The sequence below is a fragment of the Rousettus aegyptiacus genome, unplaced genomic scaffold (genome assembly GCF_014176215.1).
Source record: "Rousettus aegyptiacus isolate mRouAeg1 unplaced genomic scaffold, mRouAeg1.p scaffold_m13_p_16, whole genome shotgun sequence".
Lineage (NCBI taxonomy): Eukaryota > Metazoa > Chordata > Mammalia > Chiroptera > Pteropodidae > Rousettus > Rousettus aegyptiacus.
Window position 1 is genome coordinate 35,012,997 of NW_023416291.1, and position 25,704 is coordinate 35,038,700.

At 42.8% G+C, this 25,704-nt stretch overlaps 1 protein-coding gene, 1 non-coding gene and 1 pseudogene across 3 annotated transcripts; 1 reads left to right on the forward strand and 2 right to left on the reverse strand.

Annotated features, from left to right (window-relative positions):
• Positions 1 to 2,930: 2,930 nt before the first annotated feature.
• LOC118612809 lies at positions 2,931 to 3,037 on the forward strand. Its single transcript, XR_004955071.1, has one exon. It is a non-coding gene; the product is annotated as a U6 spliceosomal RNA (small nuclear RNA).
• Positions 3,038 to 7,755: 4,718 nt separating this feature from the next.
• On the reverse strand, positions 7,756 to 11,061 carry LOC107519898 (CD209 antigen-like protein 2). Of its 2 annotated transcripts, none has more exons than XM_016163040.2 (8): positions 10,941 to 11,061; positions 10,689 to 10,766; positions 10,481 to 10,567; positions 10,124 to 10,183; positions 9,756 to 9,830; positions 9,350 to 9,501; positions 8,760 to 8,872; positions 7,756 to 8,350 (listed from the first exon to the last, which is right to left on the reverse strand). In XM_016163040.2, the coding sequence occupies exons 1-8, from the start codon at positions 10,969 to 10,971 to the stop codon at positions 8,209 to 8,211; spliced, it is 738 nt and encodes a 245-aa protein (XP_016018526.2). In that variant the 5' UTR covers positions 10,972 to 11,061; the 3' UTR covers positions 7,756 to 8,208. The 2 variants fall into 2 exon arrangements, with proteins under 2 accessions (XP_016018526.2, XP_016018525.2); XM_016163039.2 differs by having other exon boundaries at positions 9,756 to 9,833.
• Positions 11,062 to 17,672: 6,611 nt separating this feature from the next.
• Positions 17,673 to 17,791, reverse strand: LOC118612748 (annotated as a pseudogene).
• Between the last annotated feature and the right edge of the window lie 7,913 nt (positions 17,792 to 25,704).

Sequence of the window (25,704 nt, forward strand, 5' to 3'; positions counted from 1 at the left end):
GGTAGTGGTGCACAGGCATAAATGAGGTCCTTAGCAGCATCTTTGAGCTCACTCTAAAGCAAAACTTTCAGGCACCTGAGGCAACTAGTCGTTTACTCATTTGTTCATGCCTGTCTTGTGTTGTTTTCTGTTGCTTACAACTAGACGCAACCTGACCTCGCAACTGAAAAGGACAAAACCAGCCATGAGCTATAAACATGGAGACAATTTAATAACCCTGCTTCTTATAGGGGCATTAACTCCATATGAGGGCCCAACCCTATGTAAACCCGATCGCCTCCCAAAGGTCCCACTTCCAAATACCATCACATTGGAGGTTAAGGTTCCATATGTTGATTGGGGAGGGAGGGTCACAGACATTCAGTTCATAACAGCATGATACCGACAGCCATGGAGTGCTTTAGTTGGGAATAAAGAGCAAAGCCCTTTAAGCTGGTCTGTCTGCTTTTGAGGGGTCTAGAAATTTCCATCTGATTGCAACAAAAAAGGATGAAGACAGGATTGCCCTAGAGAGCAGAAGCTTTCCAGTCGAAAGGCAGTAGACAACGTTCACTGTTGGGAATTCGAGAGGAATCTATTACTGAGAAGAATGGCACTGTTTCGGGACATGAGGTCACCCCCATAGCCATGAAGGTGACCAAGACAATGACTCCCCAGTCTTCCCGCACTTGGTAGGACCCTGTCATTTTGGGGATGTTGAGTAATGGACTAGCCTCGTCATGTGGGCTGACCAAGACAGAGGGAATTAACTTCTTTTTAACAATGGTAAAATACACATAACATAAAACTTACCATTTTAACCATTTTAAAGTGTACAGTTCAGTAGCATTCGGTACATTCACTGCATTGTACAAACATCACCATGATCTAGTTCCAGAACTTCTTCAGCACCCCAAAAGGAAACCTCGTCCCCATCAGCGTCACTCCCCATTCCACCTCTCCCAGCCTCTCTGGAAACCACTAATCTGATATCTGCCTCTACAGCTTTGCCTGTTTCAGATATTTTCTATGCACGGAGTCGTACGATACGTGACCTTTTGTACCTGGCTTCTTTCGCTGAGCGTCGTGTTTTCAGAGTCTTTCTATATTGTAGCATGTGTCAGAACTTCATTTCTTCTTATAACTAAACAACACCCCCATCGTCTGGATCTGCTGTATTTTGTTTATCTATTCATCAGTTGATGGGCATGTAGGTTGTTTTCTCTATTTGGCTAGTATGAATAGTGTTGAAACATTAACTTTTGTTTAACCTTTCTTTGATACCCTATGTGTCTACTAATGCAAGTTATGTTCACTGATGCCATAATCTCCACTGCCCGAATCTCTCCCTCCCCTGCACACCCCTACCCTGTTCATCTGTGATCACTTATCAGGCTGACAAATAAGGTTGACACAACTGGGAGTCCCCTGTAAACCTAGAAAAATACTACCAATACTACTCACATCTTTCGACATTTTAACATTATCCATTTGTATCCTAACAGCTCTGAAAAATCTCCAGGTGTCCCACAAATGGTGAGAGCTACCTGTCTCCCAAATATTTCCTCCCCAAGCAACTCTTAACAAGGACTGGGGAAAGCAAAGCAACACAAAACCACATCATGGGCATACTTGAAGATAGGGAATGCCACAACTTAAAAAAACTAGAGGGAAAGAGAAAAATCATGGAATCGCAGCATGAGATTCCTCACCTTTCTGCTCTACCCCAGCGCCAAAGGCAATGAAAAAACTCTGCAGGGGATCCAAAAGAGAGAAACTAGCAAAGAAATATAGGGTTGATCTGGAGCCAGCTCCAGAAAGACAAAGCTCACCCTAAGTTTGAAAACAATTCAATGACCTCTGAACAGATCAGAGTGTGAACTGTAGAAAGGGATGAGTGCTTCAAAATGCTTAGCTCTGGGGAAAATTAAAGCAAGAAGGAAAAGGGAAGAGCTCAGTGGCAATTGGGTGGTAAAGCGAGACAGAAACAAAAAGGGAGTTTTAGGGTCCTTCAAGACGAAATTGGAGGTCTAAATCAGATGTCTCTCCATCTATTCCCGCCACCAACGAAACAAACAAAAATCCAATAAATTATGTCGATGTTGCTGTATTGACATGAGAGGGCGCCATTGAGCCGCGCATCTCATAAACATCCCCAATGATAAAACAAAAGGACAGTAGTAAATTCAGAGTATCGTTAATTGAAAAAAAAAAAATTCAAGAAATGAAAATCCACACAAATCAACTAAGTAAAAAGCACACACACACCCGAAAACGAATCAGGAAGTAGGAGACAATTGTAAGCCAATACTCCAAAAGGAATTAAATCGTCAGACAAGCATCTGAGGTTTTGGAAAATCAGCTTTCATCAAAAACTCAAAAACCGTAGAACTAAGTGCTTATGTGAGTAGAAGAGAAAATCAGGGATAAATGAAGAGAGGGTTGAATTAACTCAGGAAAGACAGAGAAGAAAAAAGAATGATCTGAGATGCAGAATAAATTATAAGGTACCCAAGAGAGAATAGACTCAAGTGAAAATTTAATAAAGGGCATTGGAGTAAGGCAGGAAACGACAAACGGAATGACAGTAACATGAAGAAAGAATAAAAACGGGGTCAATAAGAAATTAATTGAAATGGAATTCGAGTAATTGAAGGAAAAAAGTGTATTATTGGCGTCCTTGAAGAAGAAAAGCAAAACAACTAAACAGAGCTAATACTTAACCATAATCAGAAAAATTTTTCTGGAAATAAAAAAATCGCCTGAATTTACACATCGAAAGGGCCATTCAGGGATTGTGAAAATTTACTCAGAATGGTCAACTTGGAGAAATATTCTAGTAGAACTATTTAATTTCAAAGATTAAGATAAAATCCTCGAGTCCATGAGAGAAATAATTCACAAAGTCAAAAAATTAGACTGGCATCAGACTTTTCAAAACTAATATTCAAGTGCTCGCTTCAGCAGCACATATACTAAAATTGGAACGATACAGAGAAGATCAGCATGGCCCCTGTGCAAGCATGACATGCAAATTTGTAAAGTGTTCCATATTTAAAAGAAAAAAATTAATATTCAAGTCAATACTACAATGTCTACCATTTAAAAAACAAAACAAAACAAAAATTCTAGCAAGAGTGTGAACCAAGAATTTGACACCCAGCCCAGTTGTCCTTCCAATATACACAAGAAGTTAAAGAACTCTGTACCCATTAGTCTTTCTGGAATAATCTATGAGAGGATGCATTTCCTCCAAAAATAGAATGATTGTTTCTCACAGAGGCATGAGCTAGAAATTATGCGACTACTTCCTGTGTATTCTAGGATTAACAATTAGCAAGTTTATTGTGGATAATGAGAGCCAGGTTTCTCACTGTTGGAGAAAGAAGTTAAAAATAAGACAAGGAAAGAAAATGGCTACAATAAACTCTGTGATGTGGGACTGTAAGCAGAGATATCAGTGTGCATTCATGGTTTTCAATATGAGTACAGACAAGTAGATACAGAAATGAATATAGAAGTGTATATATGGGTCGGTATACATACACGTGTTTCTTAGTTCTACCTCCATGGAAGACTTAGAGCAAAGGGTACGCCAATATCAAAAGCAAACTTAAACCACAATAAGAGACCACTTCATACCTGCTAGAATGGCTGTTCTCCAAAAAAATTTTAAAAAATTAAAATAACCAGTGTTGGCAAGGATGTGGAGAAATTGGAACCTTCATTCTTTGCTGGTGGGAATGTAAAATGATGCAGCCAGCATAGAAAACCCTTAGGCAGTTCCTCGAAACATTAAGCATAGAGTTACCATATGATCCAGTGATTCCACTCCTAAGTATCAACCCATGAGATTTGAAAGCAGAGACTCAAACAGATACTTGTGTACCTATGTTTATAACAGCATTATTTACAATAGCCAGGAGGTGGAAACAACCCAAGTGTCCACCAACAGATGAGTGGAAAAACAAAATGTGCTCCATCCGGACAATGACACAGTATTCAGCTATTAAAAGGAAAGAAATTGTGACACGTGCTAAAACATGGGTGAACCTTGAAGATATGTTCAGTGAAATAAGTCAATCACAAAAGGACAAATATGGTCTGATTCCGCTCATATAAGGTCCCCAAAGGAGTTAGAAAGTAGATGGTGGGAGCCAGAGGCCGGGGGTGGGGGGTGGGCAGGAGGAGAAGAGAGTGTTTAATGGGGACGGAGTGTCAGTTGGAGATGAGAAAGCTTTGGAAATGGATGGTGGAGATGGTTGTGCAACGTTGTGACTGTGCTTAATGCCACTGAATCGGACATGCTAAAATGATAAAACAAAACAAATCGATAACTAGCCCACTGATCTCGGTTTCTAGGTGCCATTTTATAACCAAAGAAACCACTGGAGAAATGGTTCATTCCGGAGCTGGAGCAGGGAAGATATGAAATGAACCTGGATCACCTTGTGATGGGAGCGTGTTAGAAGGCCGGAACAGGCAACCCGAAGAAGTTCTTAATGGCCAAAGCTGGAACGAAGTAAATGTTGGTTGTATTGGATTAAAACCATGAAATAAAATAAATATCCTTGAGTACATGCTGATGGAAATAAGTGAATATATAAATAAATGGGAGAGAAGGGACACTTCTTCCTTATGGAAGAATTCTGATTAATAAATGTAAAATAATTAAGGGCAATAGGAAAGCACGATTTAAAAAACACACACAATAATAATTGCCACAGGCAAGATTTGTTGATGGATGCCAAAATCCATGGATGAAAGTAACCCGACAGGCACCACCTTAACCAAGTAACTATGGTTAACATCACCACTAATAAGACATATCAACATCTTGTAGCCCTTGAGGTGAGGCACTGGGAAGGACACAACATCACTTCTGTAGTTTTTTGCCAAAGGAGGATAACCTCAATCTAATCACAGGGGGAAAACACCAGATAAACCCAAACTGAGGAAGAACAGTCTACAGAATAATTGATCAATAGTGGTCAAAAATGTTAAGGGCGTAAAAGATATAAAAACACTGAACTGTCACAGATTGAAAGAGGCTGAGGACACATGACCACTAAATGCCTTGTGGCATCCTGGACCAGAAAAAAGACCAACTATAGTTTGATTAATGACAATGTTTCAGCGTGACTATCCTGGTTTTGTTTATTATACTGTGGTCGTAAAGTGTTAACACTGGAAGAAGTTGGAGGAAGAGTGCATGAGAACTCTCGGACTGCTTTCTCGAACTCTAAGTCTAAAATTATTTCACAATACAATGATAAACAAATGCATCCCAGCATTTCTCTAACTCACAGCGTTTGTCTTAACATGAAGTTCTTATTTAGTCTGCGCCTGCGTGGTTCCTCTATCAGCAGACCCCGAGGTAGGGACTCGTGTGTGGTTTCTTTGGTAGGTGATCCCAGGAAGCGAGTGAGGCAGTGTGGAAGTGAGAACTGGAAGGGAAGAAAAACAATGATGAGCATGTCAATAAGCAAGTAATTTTGGTGGGTGACTGAATCTGAACACTTCGCCTCAGAGTTATCCTTCCAGAAGGGGGCTGGAGGGTTTAACCACTCACTCTGACCAGTCATTGGTAACGGCTGTGATGAAGACGTGAGGGGTCATTCTCCGGCCTTCCTGGCAGAGCGTCTCAGATGCTGGTCTTTGGATGCGTGGGGCTGCTGTGCCCAGAAATGTTGCACGTACCAGTCAGCTTAAGTTGTTTTGCAGTAACAAACCACCCCTAAATGGCTTCAAATGACAAGAGCTATTTTTTGCTCATCTTACAGGTCTGTAAATGGTGGACTTCCCATATTCCCAGTCCTGTGTGAGCCTCTGGTGTTGTTCCTTGTTATTCCTTTTGTGTGGTTCTTTGTTGGCCTCACATAATTTCTTCGCATGCCTGCACCAATCAAAACTCGGCCAAAGATTGATAGGGACTCTCTGCAGGTTCTGTGCACTGCTGTCTTCTCAGAACTTGGCCCTGTGAATCCCAGCCTCTTTGGCCGGCCGCAGATCCCAACTCTTTCTTCAAATCGGGGTGACCTGTGAACTCTGCATGGGTTTCCCCTCCCTACATTACAACCTGAAAACCCTCTCCAGGCAGCAAGTGTAGGGCTCACCTCTTTTCTCCTCTTTCAAAGACCAATGAATTATACTTATTTCCAGTTTCTGAAAATAATGTTTCATACATTCTGTCCAGTTTGTTTGTTTGTTTGTTTACTTGTTTTAAGCAGGAGGGTAAATCCAGACCCTGTTAGTACATCATGGCTGGAAGTTATCATGGGCATCTTAATTCCATCTTTACAAACACAAGCTGATAAGTCAGAACTATCATGATTACCTGAGGAATTTTTGTTAGCAGAATCCTTTTTGTCATTAATTGAATTGAGTCAACTTGATTCCTACATCATTTTTGTTTTCAATACAGTTCAGCAGTTTCCTCCTCCCACCCCGTTCTCCTTTTTATTTCACTGGGATTATTTAAATAATAAATTGTGCTAGCCTCCTAGAATGAGTTGGGATGAGGGCTCTCCTCTACACACCCAGTCTGTGGGTGTTAGCTGAGGTTCTGGACTTTATGTACGGACAAGTTACTAAGAATCGGGTATGCCTCAAAAAGAAACCTCCTAAATCTCAGCAATGTAGCACAATGTAGTCATGGTTGACGAGCACTATTGCCAAAATTGTTGTAGGTTAGCCAAGCTAACTTGCTCCAGTTACCACCGTGAGTTCCAGGGTTGCCTGGGGCAGGGGACCAGGGAGTGCCGGGATGTGACCACTGGTTCATAAATGTCCCGTCTACTAGTGACTTAGTGAATCCAGTCTCAGCCCATCCACTCACCAGGCAAGATTCTTGCCCATCATTCAGAATGAGTCACATGAGCCCAACCTGAATCTGATCCAGTTTCCCTAGAAGCAGACCTTGAAACAAGGATTCCAACGCAAGGAGCGTCGTTCTCACACAGCAGCAGCCGGGAAGTGGGAAAGAGACACAGGGAAGGGCAGGACGCCGCAAGAAAGAGTCGGCGTTATTGAGCAGGGGACTGTTGGGGGAGCGAGGGCTCGGTCCTGCTGCTGACTTCTGCATGATTGTGTAGAACATGTCTCAGAGGCGTCTAGGTCAAGAGCAGAGAGAGTTGGGGGAATGTCCCCTGACTTCCGTCTGTCACTGAGACGTGTGCCATCCAGCACAACAATGGTGGGCAGAATAATATCCCCCTAAAGTTGTTCATGTCCTAATCCCCAGGACCTGTGAATATCTTATGCTACATGGAAAAGTGAGAATGAAAGTTGCAGATAAAAAATAAGTTTCCTAATCTGCTGTCCTTAAAACAGTGAGATCATGCTGAGCTATCCAGCGGGTCCCAATGTAATCGCCAAGGGTCCTTTAAATGTGGCAGAGGGAGGCAGGAGAGTCAGGATTAGAGACATGCAAAGTGTAAAAGACTAAATGTCATTGTGGTTGGCTCTAAAGGTGAGGAAGGGGCCACCAGGCGAGAAGTGCAGGCCGCCTCTGCAAGCCAGAAAAAGCAAGAAACCCAATTTTCCCCTAGAACCTCCAGAAAGGAACACAGCCCTGCTGATACCCTGATTTCAGCCCAATGAGACTCATTTTGAACTTCTGACTTCCGGAACCACAAGATAATACATTCGGGTTGTTTTAAGCCAGTGATTTGTGGTACTTTGTTACAGCAGCAGTCTGAAATGAATACACACACCTAGAAATGTTTTTTAAAAAATGTATATGAAGAAAAATCATAAAACTTTACTGAAGGACATCTCAAAGGTTCCTGAATAATGGTTCATGAATGAATGAATAGACAGATAGGTAGACAGATACATACATAAGTATATTCCCAACCAAAATTACAAACTGATTCAAAACTATCTCTGGAAAACAAAATGAACAGTAGTCGAGAGAAACACTGAAAGGACACAATGTCCTAGTGTATATCAAGCATATTACAAAAGTAGAGTGACTGTAACAGTAAGTTCAATGGAAGGCAAACTGCACTGTGTGACTTTATTAAGGGGACGTCATGGGGGCTGAGTGGGGGCGCTGAGGCCATTAACAGAAGAGAGATGGTTGATAGCCTCTGGAGGAAGCAACTTAGAGGAGAAGAAGGTCTCAGAGGTTTCAGGATCTCAAAAAAAGGTGGGGGAGGCCAGTGAGGAGTTAGCAGAGCACATGCCCAAATTGCCTGATCTGGGGCTGGAGGCTGATAGTGCCCCTCAGAGGCCAGGACACGGAGATGAGGGCTTCTCGCAGATCCAGAAGTAGTCTGCGTTACATATGCTATCATTCCAGCCGTCACCGTTCAATTCCACACAGTCCTCATCTCCAATGTTGTTAGGTTCCCCTTCTTTCCAGAAGCTGCAAACACCATGAGAGCTGAGTTCCCTCCCTCACCCAGAGCAACCCCATGCCCCCACCTCCAGCCCCAAACCACCTATGGATGAGCTGGTCCATGGCCTTTGGAAGCATATTTCCAAGAACCAGCCAGAGGGAAGAGAAGAATTCAGAGGCAGAGTTTTCAAAATGTGGATTCGAACACCACCTCCCTCCAAATCTGCTCTGGCAAAGTAAAAATGTATATTACTGGGCCCCACCTAGACTTACAGAATGAGACCCCACCACCCCACACCAGGGGGATGCAGGACTCTGTATCTCCACCCAGCTTCTCCAGTGATACTTTCCAGTCCCAAAGTCTGAGCATCCCTGGTTTGAAGTGTGGGCCTTTTCCCTCCCCTCCCCTCCCAGGCCATTGTTACTGGGAGGTCACCTGAGACGGAGGGGGGTATCGTCCACCCACTTCCAGGACCCCTCGTTGTTTTGGTCGCTGAGGCCAATCCAGGCACGCTTATTATTTTTGGCATCCCAAGACTTCAGGAATTTCTGGGAGCATGGGAGGGGATGGGAGCATCAAGAGGAAGATTCATGAATGCCACCCATCCCATGTCTGCCCACAGCCCCCTGCCTCCCGCGGAAGTTTTTGCTGCAGTCTAGCCTATAGCCCCTACTTGAATTGTATGTGTTCATGTGCACATGTATGCTGTGAATGTATGGAAATGTGTTAACATGTGTCTCAGTTCACTTATGTGTCAAGGGAGGGATCAGCCTCCGGCCCCAGATCAGGCAATTTGGGCATGCGCTCTGCTGAGATCTTTTTCTGCACATACAAGGGTTCTTCTCATTTGTCTTTCCCAAGTCCATTATGGTTCTTCCTCTGGGAAGCCCTCCCTGACTGCATCTCCTGCCACCCTCAGCTGCCCACCACACCTCTATCTCTCAGACAGCAAAAGAGGGTAACAGAAGGCTTTCTGTTGACCAGTCATCTGGCCCAGTCCCAGAAAGGAACCTTGCCTGACGCACCTGCTCCTCAGTGTTGTTGATGATCACCAGCTGGGCCCTCATGTCCTCACAAGCAGAGACGGAAGCTTTCCAGGTGCTCTGGGTCTTGGAGAACATATAGCAGCTTCCCTGGAAGAAGGTCCAGTCCCAGGGGCAGGGCCGGCACAGACCAGCTAGGGAGGAGGGGCAGGACTGGGTTGGCCAGCCAGGGAGACAAGCCATTCAGATCCCCGGCCCCCAACACCTGCATTGGATCTTGGGAACCCAGGGCTGGACCCCTTTGTTCAGCTGTCAGCTCAGTCCCTGAGAAACCCATGAGAAAAATTCCAGTTTTGCCTTGCTGTTCTCAGTCACCGCCATGGAAAGTGACTCCCAGCCCCACCTATGACCCCACAACTCCCTCCTGACCTTGATGTCCGAGCCTTACCCATAGTGGCATTCATCCAGGTCAGCTGCTGGTGGACCTCTTGCAGGTCTGAGTGCATCTGTTCCCGGAAAACAACTGCTGGAAGAAGGAAATTTTAGTTATTAAGCACCTACTGTGTGCTTGGTACAGAAAGGGTCCCATGAGAACAGAATTTCTGCATCTCACAGTGACCGCAACAGCCCATTATACAAACAAGAAAACAGGCTTAGAGAGTGACTTGCTGGACATCACCGGTCCCCGGGACCTCATGCAGGTGTCCAGACCCCTCCTCCCCCTCTCCTCTCCTGCCTTCCCTCCTTTGCCCGTCATCCACGGTCACACAGCCCCAGAGACTTCTCCTAGTCCAGAACCCAGTGTCCTCCTCTCACCCAGGCTGTAGCTCTCCTGATGGTCTGTGTCTCTCCGCAGGGACTGTCCGATCCTGAAGACTACAACGGAGCAGATAATTCTCCTTTAAGAGTGGCGACTGTATGCCTGATTCTGTGCCAAGTCCGATTTCAAGGTCTCTGAGAGCCCCCGACCCCCCACTCCCACCTAGAAGAAGATGAACTGTTTCACAGATGAGGAAACAGGCTCAGAGAGGGGTAGTAACTGGCCCACGGTCACACAGGAGATGATGCAGAACCCAAATGCTTCAGCCCTGGTGGATTTGGGGAGTGTGGAAAAGGTTTAAGACCATCCCAGAGGGAAAGCCCAGGACTCCTAGCCTCTAGCCCCTGACTCACCTTGAACCAGGGTGGTCAGCAGGAGCATGAAGAGACCCAAAGAGATGAGAAGCAACATCAGGAGCAGAGGGGCCTGGGTCAGACACCCTGTAGCATAGACAGAACTGTGGGCTCAGGGGCAGACCCTGCCCCACCCCATCCATGCTGGAGGGGGCTGCCCAGCTGCCCCCTTTCCCAGGTGCCTGCTGCTGACCACCTGCCCCAGTACCTGTCAAGCTTCTTAATCTTCTGGGTAGCCCAGAGTATTTCTCAGCCGATCTCTGGCTATGAAATATCTCCCTCTCCTCTGAACAAGACAGAAGATATCCAGCTGAGTTTCGAAGCCCACTGAACCCTGTTGGAGGCCAGACCCTCTCCCCTCCCTGAAGGCCAGAGTCCAGACCTGGACTCCTCCAGGACCCTGGAGCCCTACCATCCCCACCATCACCCCAGAATGGGGACCCATCCTCATGAGGATCACCTGGCTCCTTGGGGTCATACATGTCCGCCATCCTCCTTTCCTCTCTGCTCTTCTAGCCAATTCCTCTCTGGACTATGGTTTTTATAACCCCATGTATTGCCCTAAGCAGCCCTTCCTCAGGTCTATTTCTCCCCAACTCAGAAAGAAGAACAAGAAACAGGGTGGGGACAGCACTTCCTCTTGGAAAAGTGGGGGGAGAGATGAAATGCCTGACACAGCTGGTAGTCATTTAGGGTGGGGGCAGAATCTTCTTGGTCAACGCTAGTGCCAGAAGATGCTCCAACCCCTATCCGGTCCTGAGACCTTGGGCCCCGTCTTAGGGAAGCCTCAGTTTCCTCAACTATGAAATAGAACAATGACCCCGCCTCGTATTGTTATTGTGAGGTCTAATACAGTATGCCAGTAATGGGTATAAATTGTCTATCCCAATGATAAATACTCAGTAATATTATCATGTAATATGTGTGTTCTCCCTCTCTGCAACAGGTGATAAGCCTAATTTTTTTCATCCACAGGTGTGTTCCTGATGGTCTTTGGCTGGGGGACACTGACAGTTCTCATAATAGCTCTATGAGAAAGGTACAGTTATTATCCTGCTTTACAAACATGGAAACTGAGACACAGAGAGGGCAAGCAACTGCCTGAGGTCACACAGGTCATAAGTAATGAAGCTGGGAGTTGGACCCAGGCAGGTTGACCTCTGAGTCCTTGTTTAACCACTACGCTAAGCAGTTACCCTTTTCTCCTTTGTAATTACTAAGTATTTTGTAGAGAGTCACTTTGAAACTGTGTGTATCAAACTTTAAATTTATTTATATGTGGACTCCTGGTTTTCCCATCTGGTTCAGTCAGTTTTATGTTATTCCTTTTTAATCTAAAGTGAATCTCTTTGTCTGATGTGGAACAAGTTGTAATGGCCTTATAATGAGAAAGTATCTTCAGACAGGAGAATGATGCTGGCAACTCCATAGAATATAATAGAATTTATTATAGGGTAATTTACTTACAAGAAGATTGAGTCAGAGCAGAACAGACCACCTGGCAATTCTGTAGAGATCATTCTCTGCTACGAGACCCCTGTTACTGTACTTTTTAGTAGTGTAACTCAGTTATAATGATTGACGAGACAAAAGGACAAAGAATGCAATAGCACCACAGGCCATATCTCCCGGTGGTCTTGTGATAGGTGACTGTTTAAATCTATATTATCATCACTTTGATATTTATCTATGTTGTCATGCCAATTCAGCCTGGCCAGTTACTACCAAAAATTTTTGTGGCTACATTTTGGGAAACACAGGTAATCATCAACTAGCAGGCTTTGATATGCTTGCCAAGGACAGTGAGGTTGGTCACAGTATGAAACTTAAAAAGGAAGTAAAATCTAGCCACAGAAGTGGAGTTGATTTTGTTCACATTTATATTTATACACTCTTATAGACAGTATATAATTGAATTATCCTTTTAAATCCATTCTGTCTATCTCTTTAATTGATGAGTTTAAATCGTTTATATTTAATGTAATTACTGAAAGGGTGGGGTTTTTATCTGCCATTTTGTCATTTAGTTTTTATATGCCTTATGTCTTTTTTGTTCTTCAGTTCATTATTACCTTCTTTTTATGAAATAGATATTTTCTAGTGTTTCATTTAAATTCTCTTATCTCTTTTACTATATGCCTTTGGATTATTTTCTCAGTGTTTGCCCTGGGGATTAGTATTAACACATTAATTTACAATAACCTAGTTCATATTAATACCAACTTCGTTTCAATAGAACAAAAAACTTTGCTCCTATATAGTTCCATTTCCCCCTCCTTTTATGCTGCTATTATCACAAATTACATCACTTTTATACATGTGTGCTCATTAACTTAGATTTCTAATTATTATATTATATGGTTGCCTTTTAAACAGGTGGGGAAAAAAACAAACAAAAAAATGTTTATATTGTTTTTTGTATTTACCTATGTAGATTCGCTTTATTATATGGTGTTTTTTCATTTCTTCCTGAAAGACTCTCTTCATTCATTTTATTGTGCTAAAATACACATAACATAAAATTTACCATTTAAACTATACAATTCAGTAACACTCAGTACATTCATAACGTTGCGAGTGTTTTGCAACTATTACCACCATCTAGAGCCAGAACACTTTCATCACCCCAAAAGGAACCCTCATGCCCTTTAAGCAGTTACTCCCACTCCCACCTCCCCAAGGACCCAGAAACCTAATCTACATTCTGACTCTATGAATTTACCTATTCTGTATATCTTATATAAAACAAATTATATATAATAATATATATAATTATATATAAAATAATAAGTGTCTGGCTTCTTTCACTTAGCATAAGTTTCATCCATGTTGTCACATATATCAGTACTTTATTCCTTTCTGTGGCTGAATAATGTAGTTTTGCTCAATATAGAATTCTTGGTTGACAGGACCCCACCACCACCCCAGCATTCGGAATGTGTCTTTCCGCCGGCTTCTGACCTCATTGATTTCTGAAGTGAAATAAGCTGTTAATCCTGTTGAGGATCGCTTCTACACAATGAGACATTTCTCCCTTACTGCTTTCGAGATTCTCTGTTTTTCAACAATTTTATGATTATGCATCTAAGTGTGGATCTTTTTCCGGTTTATCCTATTTGTAATTCTTTGAGCTTCTGGGTGTGTAGCCTAACGCTTTCATCAAATTTTGGAGTTTTCAGCCATTATTTTTTTCAGATATTCCGTCTCTCCCTTACCATCCCTCCTCTTCTTCTGACGCTCTTATTATGCGTATGTTGATAAGCCCGATGGTGTCCTATAAGTTTCCGAGGCTCTTAATTTTTCTTCATTCTTTTTTTATGTTCATCAGGCAGATCATCTCAATTGACCTATCTTCAATTTTTGCTGATTCTTTCTTCTGCCCGATCAAATCTGTTATTGGACTCTTCAGTGACATTTTCATTTCCGTTATTGTACTTTTCAACTTCAGAATTTCTATATGGTTTTTTTTATAATTTCTCTCTTTATTGATATTCTCTATTTAGTGACATTATTCTCATAATTTTCTTTAGTTCTTTAAATATCATTTCCTTTAGTTCATCGACCATATTTAAAATAGCTGATTTAAAATCTTTGTCTAGTAACTTCAACATCTGGGCTTCCTCAGGGATGGTTTCTATTCACCACATTTTTTCCTATGTATGTTTAATATTTCCTTGTTTCTTTATGTATCTCATATATATTTTTTAAAACTAGACATTTCAAATAATGTAATGATATAAGATGGCAACTACGAAAATCAGATTTTTCTTCTTGTTTGTTGTCACTGCTTTATTTATATATTTATTTTTGAATGTTGCAACTCTGTTTTAGCCTTTACCTTCTGCTTTCACAGAGCCTTGAAGTCAGCCAGAAGTGAGAACCTAGGGACCTCTTAGATATTTCCCGGGTATGTACACAATCCTAAGTATGCACGTGGCATTCCAGATTCCCAGGGATCTGTCAGAAATTTTCGAAGCACCTAAGGGCATTTCATTCCTTAATTTTTCCTTTTAAGACTTTTTGGTTCAGCTATTGTTTGCACCGAATGTTATTCATTGCCTCAGGCAGCTGTGATATTAAAACATTTGGCAAGTGCCGGCTGGAGAGAGGCCTTTAGCAGGGTCAAATTTAAGTAATGTCAATTACAGACAAACCTTTGGAGGGAGGTCTTCCAGGGGAACCACTAGACAGGTCAAATAATGACTTGCTTGGGAAGATGTTTTGTAAGAGCTCCCACTCTATTCTTTCTCCAGTACCCCTAATGTAGACTATTATTTTTCAAGGCTGCTTATGAGCTGGAGAGTGGGGAATAGGACTAGGGTAAGTTAAAATTCCACAGAGTTCACTTTTCTTTGCTAAGATTCAGGCTTTTTTTTTTTTTTTAACTAAATACTCCCTGAATTACTGTAAGCTTTAGTTTGATTTCCAAACTTCTAAAAAATGTTGATTCTGACAAATTTTGCATTTTTTTTCATTGCCTTTATGGAAGGGCAAATTTTACTCTGCTGTTTTTGCTTCCATTATCTTTTTTCCTATTTTTTTTGATGCTTAAATTGTCTTTAATTCAGCAGTGGAAGCCTTTCACACTGGCTTCTCTGTCCTTTTGACACGTGCCTATCAGTTTTTTGCCGATAAGGTTCCCTTCCTATTGGTTGGCAACCTTGGGGATTTCCAGGGTGAAGTCTGAAACTGGTCCCCATACACAGAGGGTGAAAAGAAACCAAAGAAAGAGGCAGACAACTCCACATTGGTATGTGGCAAGTTTAATACACAACTTAGTTACTTACTTACAAGGTTTGTCTTGGGTAACCACAGATGACTAGATCTCTGCTCCCTACCACCAGAATCTTAGAGGTTTATATATAGGCATTAACTGGGTTTGGTCACATAGACGGTCCAGTCGGTCTCAACAGCACATTACTCCCTCAAGTCTGCATCCTGGAAAATGGCTTCCGTTGTGGGAATGGTGGACAGACATACACATTCTAGGGACAGAGGAAGGGTGAGAAGCCTCTGATGGCCCAGGTCTAGCTCATGGGCTGACTGGCAGTCACATACTCTTGATGATCTCCTTGAACACTTTCTTTCTGGTCCAACTAGATATTCCAGGTTTTCCCTGCCCCAACTCTGGAATCAGCCATTTTTCCAAAGAATTTCAGTTGCTTTTAAGTGTAGCATGACATTCAGAAACCAAGACCTGGATGTTAAATGTACTCATAATTATTGGGGTCTCACTGATCTTAGGACCTCTCAGTAGACAAACAGAAACACACACACACATACACACACACGCACACGGGCGCACACACACACACACACACATAGGCACACATTTATTTTTCTATGTACTTTTAAAACCATGAGTTTACACTAACATCTCCAATTAAATACAACAGAGTTCATTCTAATTTTCTCTTCATTCATCTTTGTAACACCTTCTCTGATGGTGGGAAATCCGGTTCCTATTGTCCTGAATATATTAATTTATTTCATCAATCCCTCTATACATAACCAACCAATCTCCTTTTCCATCACCAACCCCTACCATGTGTGGATACACCCTCACTGGGCTTTGCCGCAGACCTCTCCCACCGGCAGACAGACTCCCATGCCATTATCCTTCTTACCTCACTGAGGCTCTCATGTCCCATACCAGGCCATCCCTTCACACTCATGCTCTCTTCACCAGGTTTAGACTTCAACACTCTGGTGGCCCTTTTTGAACGCTTACTCTTATCATCTAAGAACTGGCTGATTTACTCTGTCCCCTAACAGTCTCTTCACCCATGGAAGATGGAGCCCACCCCTATTCCTTGCCAGTGTCTGCCTGCCCCCTGGGACGGAAGCTGTCACTGCTTTTGGCTCATTTTGCCTCTGAAATCCAGCTCATCAAGGCTTCCTTGCTTAACTAGCCCTATTGTTAAGCATGGGTTTTTCTTTCGGTTTTCTAATTGTCACCATGGAAATGAGGGTCTTTGAGATTTTTCTACATTCTAACCAGAAGCAGAAATCCTACCAGAATTTCTTGGGCTCTTATTTTGTGCTAAATGCTTTTCAGACGTGATCTCAGTTAAATCCCATAATACAGTTACTATTGTTCCCATTGTACCTATGAGCAAACGGAGGCTCAGAGCTTGCTTCACTTGCCCATGGTCCATCAGCTTATAAAGGCTGGAGCTAGGTTCATACCATGAAAACACATTGTTTTTCATTCACCTCTGTGCCCTCAACTCAAACCACCTCAAAAACGGGGGGAGGCAGTTGATAGTATTGTCTCTCATATTTGGGAAGTCCAAGGGAGAAAAGAGAGGGCCCAAATTCAGGCTTATCTGTCTATTATCTATCTCCCCAACAATGTAAGCTAGGGTTGACAAACATTCTCTGAAAAGGGCCAGATACAAATATTTTTTGGCCTCGTATGCCATACAGTTTCTGCCACAACTACTCAACTCATTCACTATAACATGAAAACACAGGGAAATGTATCAGTGAATAAGTAGGGCTGTGTTTCACTAAATTATAGTTGACCCTTGTAAAACACAGGCTTGAACTGCGTGGGTCCACTTATACACAAATTTTTTTCAATAAATACCTGCACTGTTTTTGATCCACGGCTGGGGGTCCACAGATACAAATGGCTGACTTTATGCATTGATCTATGCCATTTCATATAAGGGTCTTAAGGATCTGCAGATTTTGGTATCCATGGGGGATCCTGGAGCTAACCCCCAAGGATATCAAGGGACAACTTAAGTTTTTGAAGAGTCAAAAGTTACACATAGATTTTCAACTGTGCAGGGGGCTGGCACCCCAAACCCCTGCATTGTTCAAGGATCAACTATTTTTATAAAAAGAGCCAAGGGCTAGCTGTTCAGAGGGAGAAGATAAGCCTATTTTCTTCACTACTATATCCCCATTGTCAAGAACACTGCCCAGCACATTGTAGGCACTCCATCAGTGTTTCTTAAAGGACTAAATGAATTATTATTGATTGTATCTTCTTGATGGAGAAGAGGTGACATGACCAGAGTGACTGGTGCTGGTAGAATGATTGAACAGAGTATGAAATACCCAATTCACAAATATATTACAGATCTTTTGAAGGAGTTTTTGTTCTTTAAAGAAGGGGGAGGGAAACAACATTTATTGGGCATCTGTTTCATGCTAAGAGGCCTGTTCTTTTATTTTTGAACACCAGCAGCGCCTGGTCTTCCTAGGTGGTCTCCCATCCAAGTACTAACCAGGCCTGACCCTTCTTAGCTTCCAACATCAGACAAGATCGGGCACGTTCAGGGTGGCATGGCCGTAGGCACGTTCTTTTTTTTTAATAATTTTTTTTTCAATTGCAGTTGGCATACAATACTATGTTAGTTTGACGTGTACAACATAGTGATTAGACATTTATATAACTTATGAAGTGATCACTCCAATAAATCTAGTACCCGTCTGACACCATACATAGTTATTACAATATTCTTGACTATAATCCTTATGTTATACTTTATATCTCCATGACTATTTTGTAACTAACAATTTGTACTTCCTAATCCTTTCTCCTTTTTTTCCCAACCCCGGCAACAAGTAAAATATTCTCTATATCTATGAGTTTATTTCTGTTTTGTTTGTTTGTTTATTTTGTTCTTTAGAGTCCACATCTAAGTGAAATCATACAGTATTTGTCTTTCTCTATCTGACTTACTCCACTCAGCACAATACCCTCTAGGTCCATCCACGTTGTTGGAGATGGCAAGTTTTCATTCTTTTTCATGGTTGAGTAATATTGTATACATGTCCCACCTCTTTATCCATTCATCCATTGATGGACATCTGGGTTGCCTCCATGTCTTGACTATTGTAAATAATGCTGCAGTGAACATAAGGATTCATATTGTCCCTTTGAAGTAGGTTTTGGATTTCTTCAGATAAATACCCAGAAGTGGGATTACTGGGTCCTTCTTTATCTCTTGTTACAATAGCCTTTGTTTCAAAGTTTATTTTGTCTGGTGTAAGTATTGCTACCCCAGTTTTTTTTTTTTTTCATATTTACTTTCATGAAACATCTTTTTCTACCCCCTTACTTTCAGTCTGTGTGCCTTTTGATCTGAAATGAGTCTCTTAGAGGCAGCATATGTAAGGGTCTTGTTTTCTTGTTCATTCAGCCACTCTCTCTTTTGATTGGAGCATTTAATCTATTTACATTAAAAGTAATTGTTGATAGATTTGTAGTTATTGACATTTTATTACTCATATTTTTTATCTTTTTATTTTCTTCTTTTTCTTAAAGAAGTCCCTCCAACATTTCCTGTAGTACCAGCTTGGCGATGATGAATTCCTTTAGCTTTTTCTCGTCTGGGAAGCTCTTTCTCTGTCCTTTGATTCTAAATGATAGGTTTGCTGGATAGTATAATCTTGGTGGTAGGTCCTTACTTTTAATCACCTTGAACAATTCATACCAATCCCTCTGGCTTGCGACATTTCTACTGAGAAATCAGCTGACAGTCTTATGGGAGCTTCCTTGTAGCTAGCTAACTGCTCTTCTCTTGCTGCTTTTAAGATTCTCTCTTTGTCTTTTGGCCTTTTTACTTATGATGCATCTTGGTGTGGGGCTGTTTGGGTTTGTCTTGTTTGGGACTCTCTGCGCTTCCTGAACTTGTGTGTTTATGTCTTGTTTCTGTTCTAATTGAGAGTTTTTTGCTACCTTATCTTCCAAATCACTAATTTGATCCTCTGTTTCATCTAATCTACTGCTGATTCCTCCTAAGATATTCTTTGTTTCATGGATTGCATTCTTCATTTCTGACATGTTCTTTTTCATGTTTTCTATCTCCATTTTTATATTTCTATCTCTTTGTTGAAGTTCTCATTGAGCATCCTTATAACTAGTGTTCTGAATTTTGCATCTGGTAGATTGTTTTCTTCATTTTGTTTTGTTCTTTTTCTAGAGTTTTGTTCTGTTCTTTCATATGGGACATGTTTCTTTGTCTCCCCTTTTTGACTGCCTCTTTGTATATGTTTCTATGTATTAGGTAGGGCTGCTATATCTCCTGGTCTTAGAAGAGTGGCTTTATATGGTAGGTGTGGGGTACAAGGGTGCTATCTCTCTGGTCACCTGGGAAGGGTGCTCTAAGTGTATCCCTTGTATGGGTCGTGTGTGCCCTTCTATTGTAGTTGCGCCTTGGCTGCAGTTTGCAAATCAATGGGAGAAATTGACTCTCAGGCCGATTGGTTGTGAAGACTGGCTGGTGGAGGAGCTGTTGTGGGGGGGGGGGGGCAGGCTGACCTTACAGAGCAGGGTTCACTTGAGCAGGGCTCTGGTGTTCATCCAGTCTGCCCTTTGTGTCATCCACGGATGCGGCCCCAGATGGTACTCCGGATCAATCCAAAGCTTGCCACATGGTATGCAGGCCCTGGGGCCTCCTGGAAGGGACCCTGCCACAGGCTGAGTTCAGCTGCAGCCAGTGCCTTGCCTGGGGCCACTTGGCATGAGTCACCAAGCAATCTGCAGATGGCTGCCACCTGCACTGGGCTTGGTGTTTGGAAAAGTCGAACCGCAAACCAAAGCTGACTGCCGCTAGTGCCGGGCTTGGACTGCCCAACAAGAAATAGAGGCATGCTGAGGCCAGATGCTGTTTGTTTGGGTTTTGTGTACTTTTGAGAGATTTTAGGACAGTCTGCACCATGAGCCAAGACAGGCTGCTTGTATGGGAAAGCCACTGAAAGCAGATTGAATGAGCTCACAAGTTGAGAGGGTCAGGGTCTCAGGGAATCTCCAGAGCAGGGCAACTTACGTTAGCCAGATTGATGGAGATTCAGATCAGATATGACACCCACCTGCATCTACATGCTGGGACAAGGGGGAGGGCTCAATAAAGAAATGATGAATTCTGCCAGCACGTTTGTCTGAGAGAAAGCTGCCCTTCCAGCCCACACCCTGAAGCCAGCCAACTCAGTTCCTCCCCGTATGTCCCCATTGCCTTTCGAGCTGCTGCTCTGTGGAGCTGCTGGTGCTCAGGGCAAGCAAGTTCACCAGTAAATCCATGTGCAGGCCCTTTAAGAGGAATACCTGAGACTCCCACAGCCCTTTGTCTCAGTCAGCCACAATCTCTGCTAGTTTCCACAGTGAGAGTTGTGGGGACTTTTGTTCCTGGTACTGTAAGCCTGTGCTGGGGAGACTGGTGTGGGGCTGGGACCAGCTGAAATAACCTCTCGATTTTTAACCACCTCCTGCAAGTGTGGAATCTGCCCATTCCGCATCTCTGCCCCTACTATGAGTCTCCACCTGGCTTCTTTTGTATGTTCTCAGTTATAGGATGTCTGTTCAGCTAGACTTCAGGCAATTCTCAGTGATGGTCGTTCTATAGTTTGGTTGTAATTTCTATGTGGTTGTGAGAGGAGGCAAGCACAGAGTTTATCTATTCCTCCATCTTAACCAGAAATCTTGTTCTTTTTCATGACAGTCCTGTGAAGTGGGTTTACCATAGACTAACTGTTTGTGTCCCCCCAGAATCTCTGTATTGAAATCTAATCCCCCATGGGATGGTATTTGGAAATGGGACATTTGGGAAGTGACTAGGTCATGAATGGGATGAGTGCCCTTTAAAAGAGATCCCACAGAGGCCCACTGCCTCTTCTTCCATGTGAGGACACAGCTAAAAGACAGCTGTCTATGAACCAGGAGTGGATTCTCACCACACATGGAATCTGCCAGTGCCTTGATTTTGGACCTGCAGCCTCCAGCACTGTGAGAAGTAAATGTTGGTTATTTAAGTCACTCAGTCTATGGTATTTTGTTATAGTAACCTGAATGGACTATGACAATCTGTGCCCCCATTTCTCATGGGAGAAACTGAGGTTCAGAGAGTTGAGGAGACCTGCTCATGGCTGCACAGGTTGAGACAGAGCTGGGCTCTGAAGCCAGGTCTCTCTGGCTTGGCATACGTTTTCTGCCCAGCTGGACTTTCTGAGGAGGTGGTGGCTTTTCCATTTCTGGAGACACATCAGCAGAATGAGAACATCAACCCTTTCTCACAGGAGGGCCACACATGGTACTCTCTCTTGGGTGGGCTATTTCTACTGCATTCATTAACCCTTCCACCTGGCGTTCTATGCCATGTGACTAGGGCCCAGATTAGCCATCCAGTTTTCCTTCCTGGGGCCCAAGTGTCCTGCTGAAAAACTTTCAGTTCCTCTAGGGGTCATATTCTCTTCGTTTCCTGATCTTTGCATGTGCTGATCACTTTAACTGAGCACCATGTTCCATCTCTGCTCCAACGCTTCACCCTTCAGAATGTAACCTTTCCCCTGGAATGTAAGCTCCTTCTGGAAACTCTGGCATGCCAAGCAATTTAATTCTCAGCCATTGCCAACTGGATGTCCTACAAATTTAACTCAATTCTGAGCTTACCAACCTGAAGATAACATCAGAGCTGTTTAAAAAAAAAAATTCAACTGAGTGAATTTTAAATACTTTATTGGCTTTATTCAACAATTCATGACTCGAACAGCATCTAATCTAGCAAATTGAAAGGATCTCCAAAGAGCTGTGCAAAGCAAGAGATTTTTGAAGCAGAAGGGAACAGGAACAAAGAAGTTGTAAAAGGCAAAAAAAGCAGGTTGGTTGTTGCAAGGTTGCTTTCCCCATGAGGGATGGCTAGTGCTGATCAGGCGACTCCTGGTTTAAGATTCCATTTCTGGGAGAGCTGAAACTGTCATTAAGATAAGTCTCGGTTTGGTGATATGGAGCTTAGCATAAGTGACTCTATCGTGGGTCTGTTGTCTTGTTTTTAACAAGTCCCACAGATTAAGGGCTAGTTCCACAAGACTGTCCCCAACTGCAGACACCAATTACAAGTCCAGGCCATTCATATCTCTGACCAACTGGCTATACATCAGGAGTTCTCACAACCCCCTCTCTTCGGTCCAATGATTTGTTAGGATAACTCACAAAACTCAATGAAACATTAACTAAATTTACATTTATTATTTTCTTAAAAAGGATATTCTGAAGGGTACAAAATGAGCAAGTAGATAGGGCGAGGTCTGGAAGAATCCCAAGCGTAAGAGCTTCTGTCCTCATGGAACTAGGGTGAACCACCCCCCTGCACGTGGATACCTCACCAACCAGCTCACCAAATCTCATTGTTCAAGAGTTTTTACAGAGCTTAGTCTCTAGCCCCCCAGAAATTTCAACCTTCTAATCATTTGACCATCCTGAGGCTGTGTAGGGGCTCTACCCAAAGTCATCCTGTTAGCATAAATTCAAGTGTGATCAAAAGAAACTCTTTATGAATAACAAAAGACATTCCTATCACTCAGGAAATTATAAACATTTTAAGAACTCTGTGCCATGAGCTGGGCAAAAACCCAAAATGCTGTATAGTTGGGGTTTTTTTATACCACAGAAGCTATGCTAGATTCTCTGCATACTGGGGCAGGGGGCTCCACTGGCCTCTCCCAACCCCTTCTCCACATACCATGCAGAAATTCCAAGCTTTTAGATCATTTCAGTCTCCCCCTCTAGACCGTGAGTTCCACATTGGGAGACTGTTCTTGGCTCAAAGTAGGTGTTCTACAACTGTCTAGTGAACAAATGAAGTGAGTGTGTAAATGTTGGCTCATTCCACTACCCAGTTTAACTTCCACATCACACACAGACACATCTTTTAATACTACCTCTTCCAGAAAGCCTTCTGTCCTCGTCCACCTCGATCTCTTTCCCAGACTAGGTGGATTGCACAGGCTCAGTCACATCCTGTAATCTTTGGTTTGGCAGCAGGTTTTCCCCAAAGATCAGCCCAAGTCAGACCCCACTTACCTCCCCAATTCTTACACAAGTGCCATCTGCTGCTTTAGAGGCATCAGTCTTCCCTTCTTTGAAATGTAGGCCAGACTAGGCAGTTGGGTTTCTCGCTTAGCTGGACAGCGCCACCAAGGGGCTCAAAGCAGCTTCAACACGGGTTTACAAAACAAATACCTTCCTGCCTCCTTGGCTTTGCGCTGGCTGGACCCTCTGCCTTTCGTGCCGCCCTTCCCCCATCTCTCCGACATTTTACATGTTCTCCAGAGTGACGTCCCGGTCCTCCAGATTTGCTTATTTTCCTCACCTTGAGCCTTAGTTCCTTCTGGTCACTGATGCCCTCCAGAGTCCCGGGAAGGAAGGAGAGCAGTCTCCGCGGCAGAGTTCTGCTCCTGGGTTAGCTGTTGCTTCAGCCCTGAAGGCTACATTCCTGGTGATGCGGACGAGCTGTGCCTCGCGTCTTAGAACAAGGAGACTTCCAGGAACATAGGTATACTTCTCTTATCTTTGGGAGAAAACCTCCTAAGTCCTTCAGGTATCACCAGACGTCTCAGAAAAGTGTTGTCCTCACTCCTGCCTTCATTTCCTTCCTCCTCCTTCCCTCTCTCTGCTGCCCCGCTTCCCACCATTCTCCAAAAACGACTAACGACATTATCTACCTTCCCATCGAGAAAATCAACAGACCCATTTTTGTCTTGGTCTCACCCATTATGGGTGTGGTCACTCCCTCCTTCCTGTTTGAACTCCACTCCCATCTAGGACTTCTCCTACCTTCCAGGCTGCTCCTGCTCTACCTCTTTCACAGGCTCTTCTGCCTGACAGCTTACATCATGTTTCTTAAGTAAAGAAAAACAAAGTAGGAGGACTTTCTAATTTCAAGACTTAATACAAAGCTACAGTAAGCAAAATAGTGTTGTCCTGGCATAAGAAGAGACATTTAACCAATGGGATAGAATGGAGAATCCAGAAACAAACTCATTTATCTATGGCTAGTTGCGGTCCCCAACCTTTTTGGCACCAGAGACCAGTGCTCCTGCAAGACTCTAATGCCTGGTGATCCTAGGTGGAGCTGAGGTGGTGATGCTAGCGCTGGGGAGCTGCTGCAAATGCAGACAAAGCTTTGCTCGCTTGCCCACTGTGCACCTCTTGCTGTGTGGCCCAGTTCCTAAGAGGCCAGGGACTGGTACTGGTCTATGGTCTGGGGCTTGGGGACCCCTGCTTTACAATGATCCCAAGTCCATTCAATGGGGAGAAAATAGTGTTCTTAATAACTGGTTCTGGGACAACTGGATTATCACATGCTAAATAATGAAATCGGACCCCTCCTTCATAACATATACAAAAAATAACTGAAAATGGATCAACAACCTAAATATAAGAGCTAAAACCATAAAACTTTTAGAAGAAAACAAGCGGTACATGGACTGGATTTGCCAACAGATTTTTAGATATAGCATCCAAAGCACAGGCAACAGAAGAAAGATGAGATTAATTGGACTTCATTGAAATGTAAAATTTTGTGCATAAAAGGATATTATCAAAAAGGTGAAAAGACAGCCTACTGAGTGGGTGAAAATATTTGCGGATTATATATATGATAAAGGTGTAATGTGCAGAGTATATAAAGGATTCTTGCAACTCAACAACAAGAAAAAGATATACAACTCAGTTTAAACACGACTAGATATCTCTCCAAAGATAGTTATACAAATGGCCAATAAGCCCATGAAAAGATGCTGAACCTCACTAATCATTAAGTATGTACAAATCAAAATCACAATGAGACAACACTTTATACCTTCTAGGATATCCATAATTTCTCAAAATGAAAAATAGGTTTTGGCAAGGAAATAGAGAGATTGGAACCCTCGTATACATTGTTGGTGGGAATGTAAAATGGTGCAGCCACTGTGGAAAATGATATGGCATTTCCTCAAAGAGCTAAGCTTAGAATTACCATATGACCCAGCAATTTCCCTCCTGGGTGTCTACCAAAAAATTGAAAGCAAGTACTCAAACAGTGCTTGTACACACATGTCCACAGCAGCCGTATTCACAACAGCCAAAAGGTAAAAATAACCCACATGTCCATAGACAGATGAGTGAATAAACAAACAAACAAAAAAGTACATACAATGGAATATTGTTTAGCCATAAAAAGGAATGAAGTTGTGACACATGCTACAACATGGATGAATCTTGAGGACGTTATGCTAAGTAAGCCAGACATGAAAAGACATATATTGTTTCATTTCACTTACATGAAGTATCTAGAATAGGCCAATTCACAGAGACAGAAAGCAGAATGGAGATTATAAAGGGACTGAGTGGAGGGGACACGGTGCGTTAGAGTTTAATGGCGATGGAGTTTCTATTTGGGGATGATGAAAAAGTTTTGGAAATAGATAATGATGATTGCACAACATCA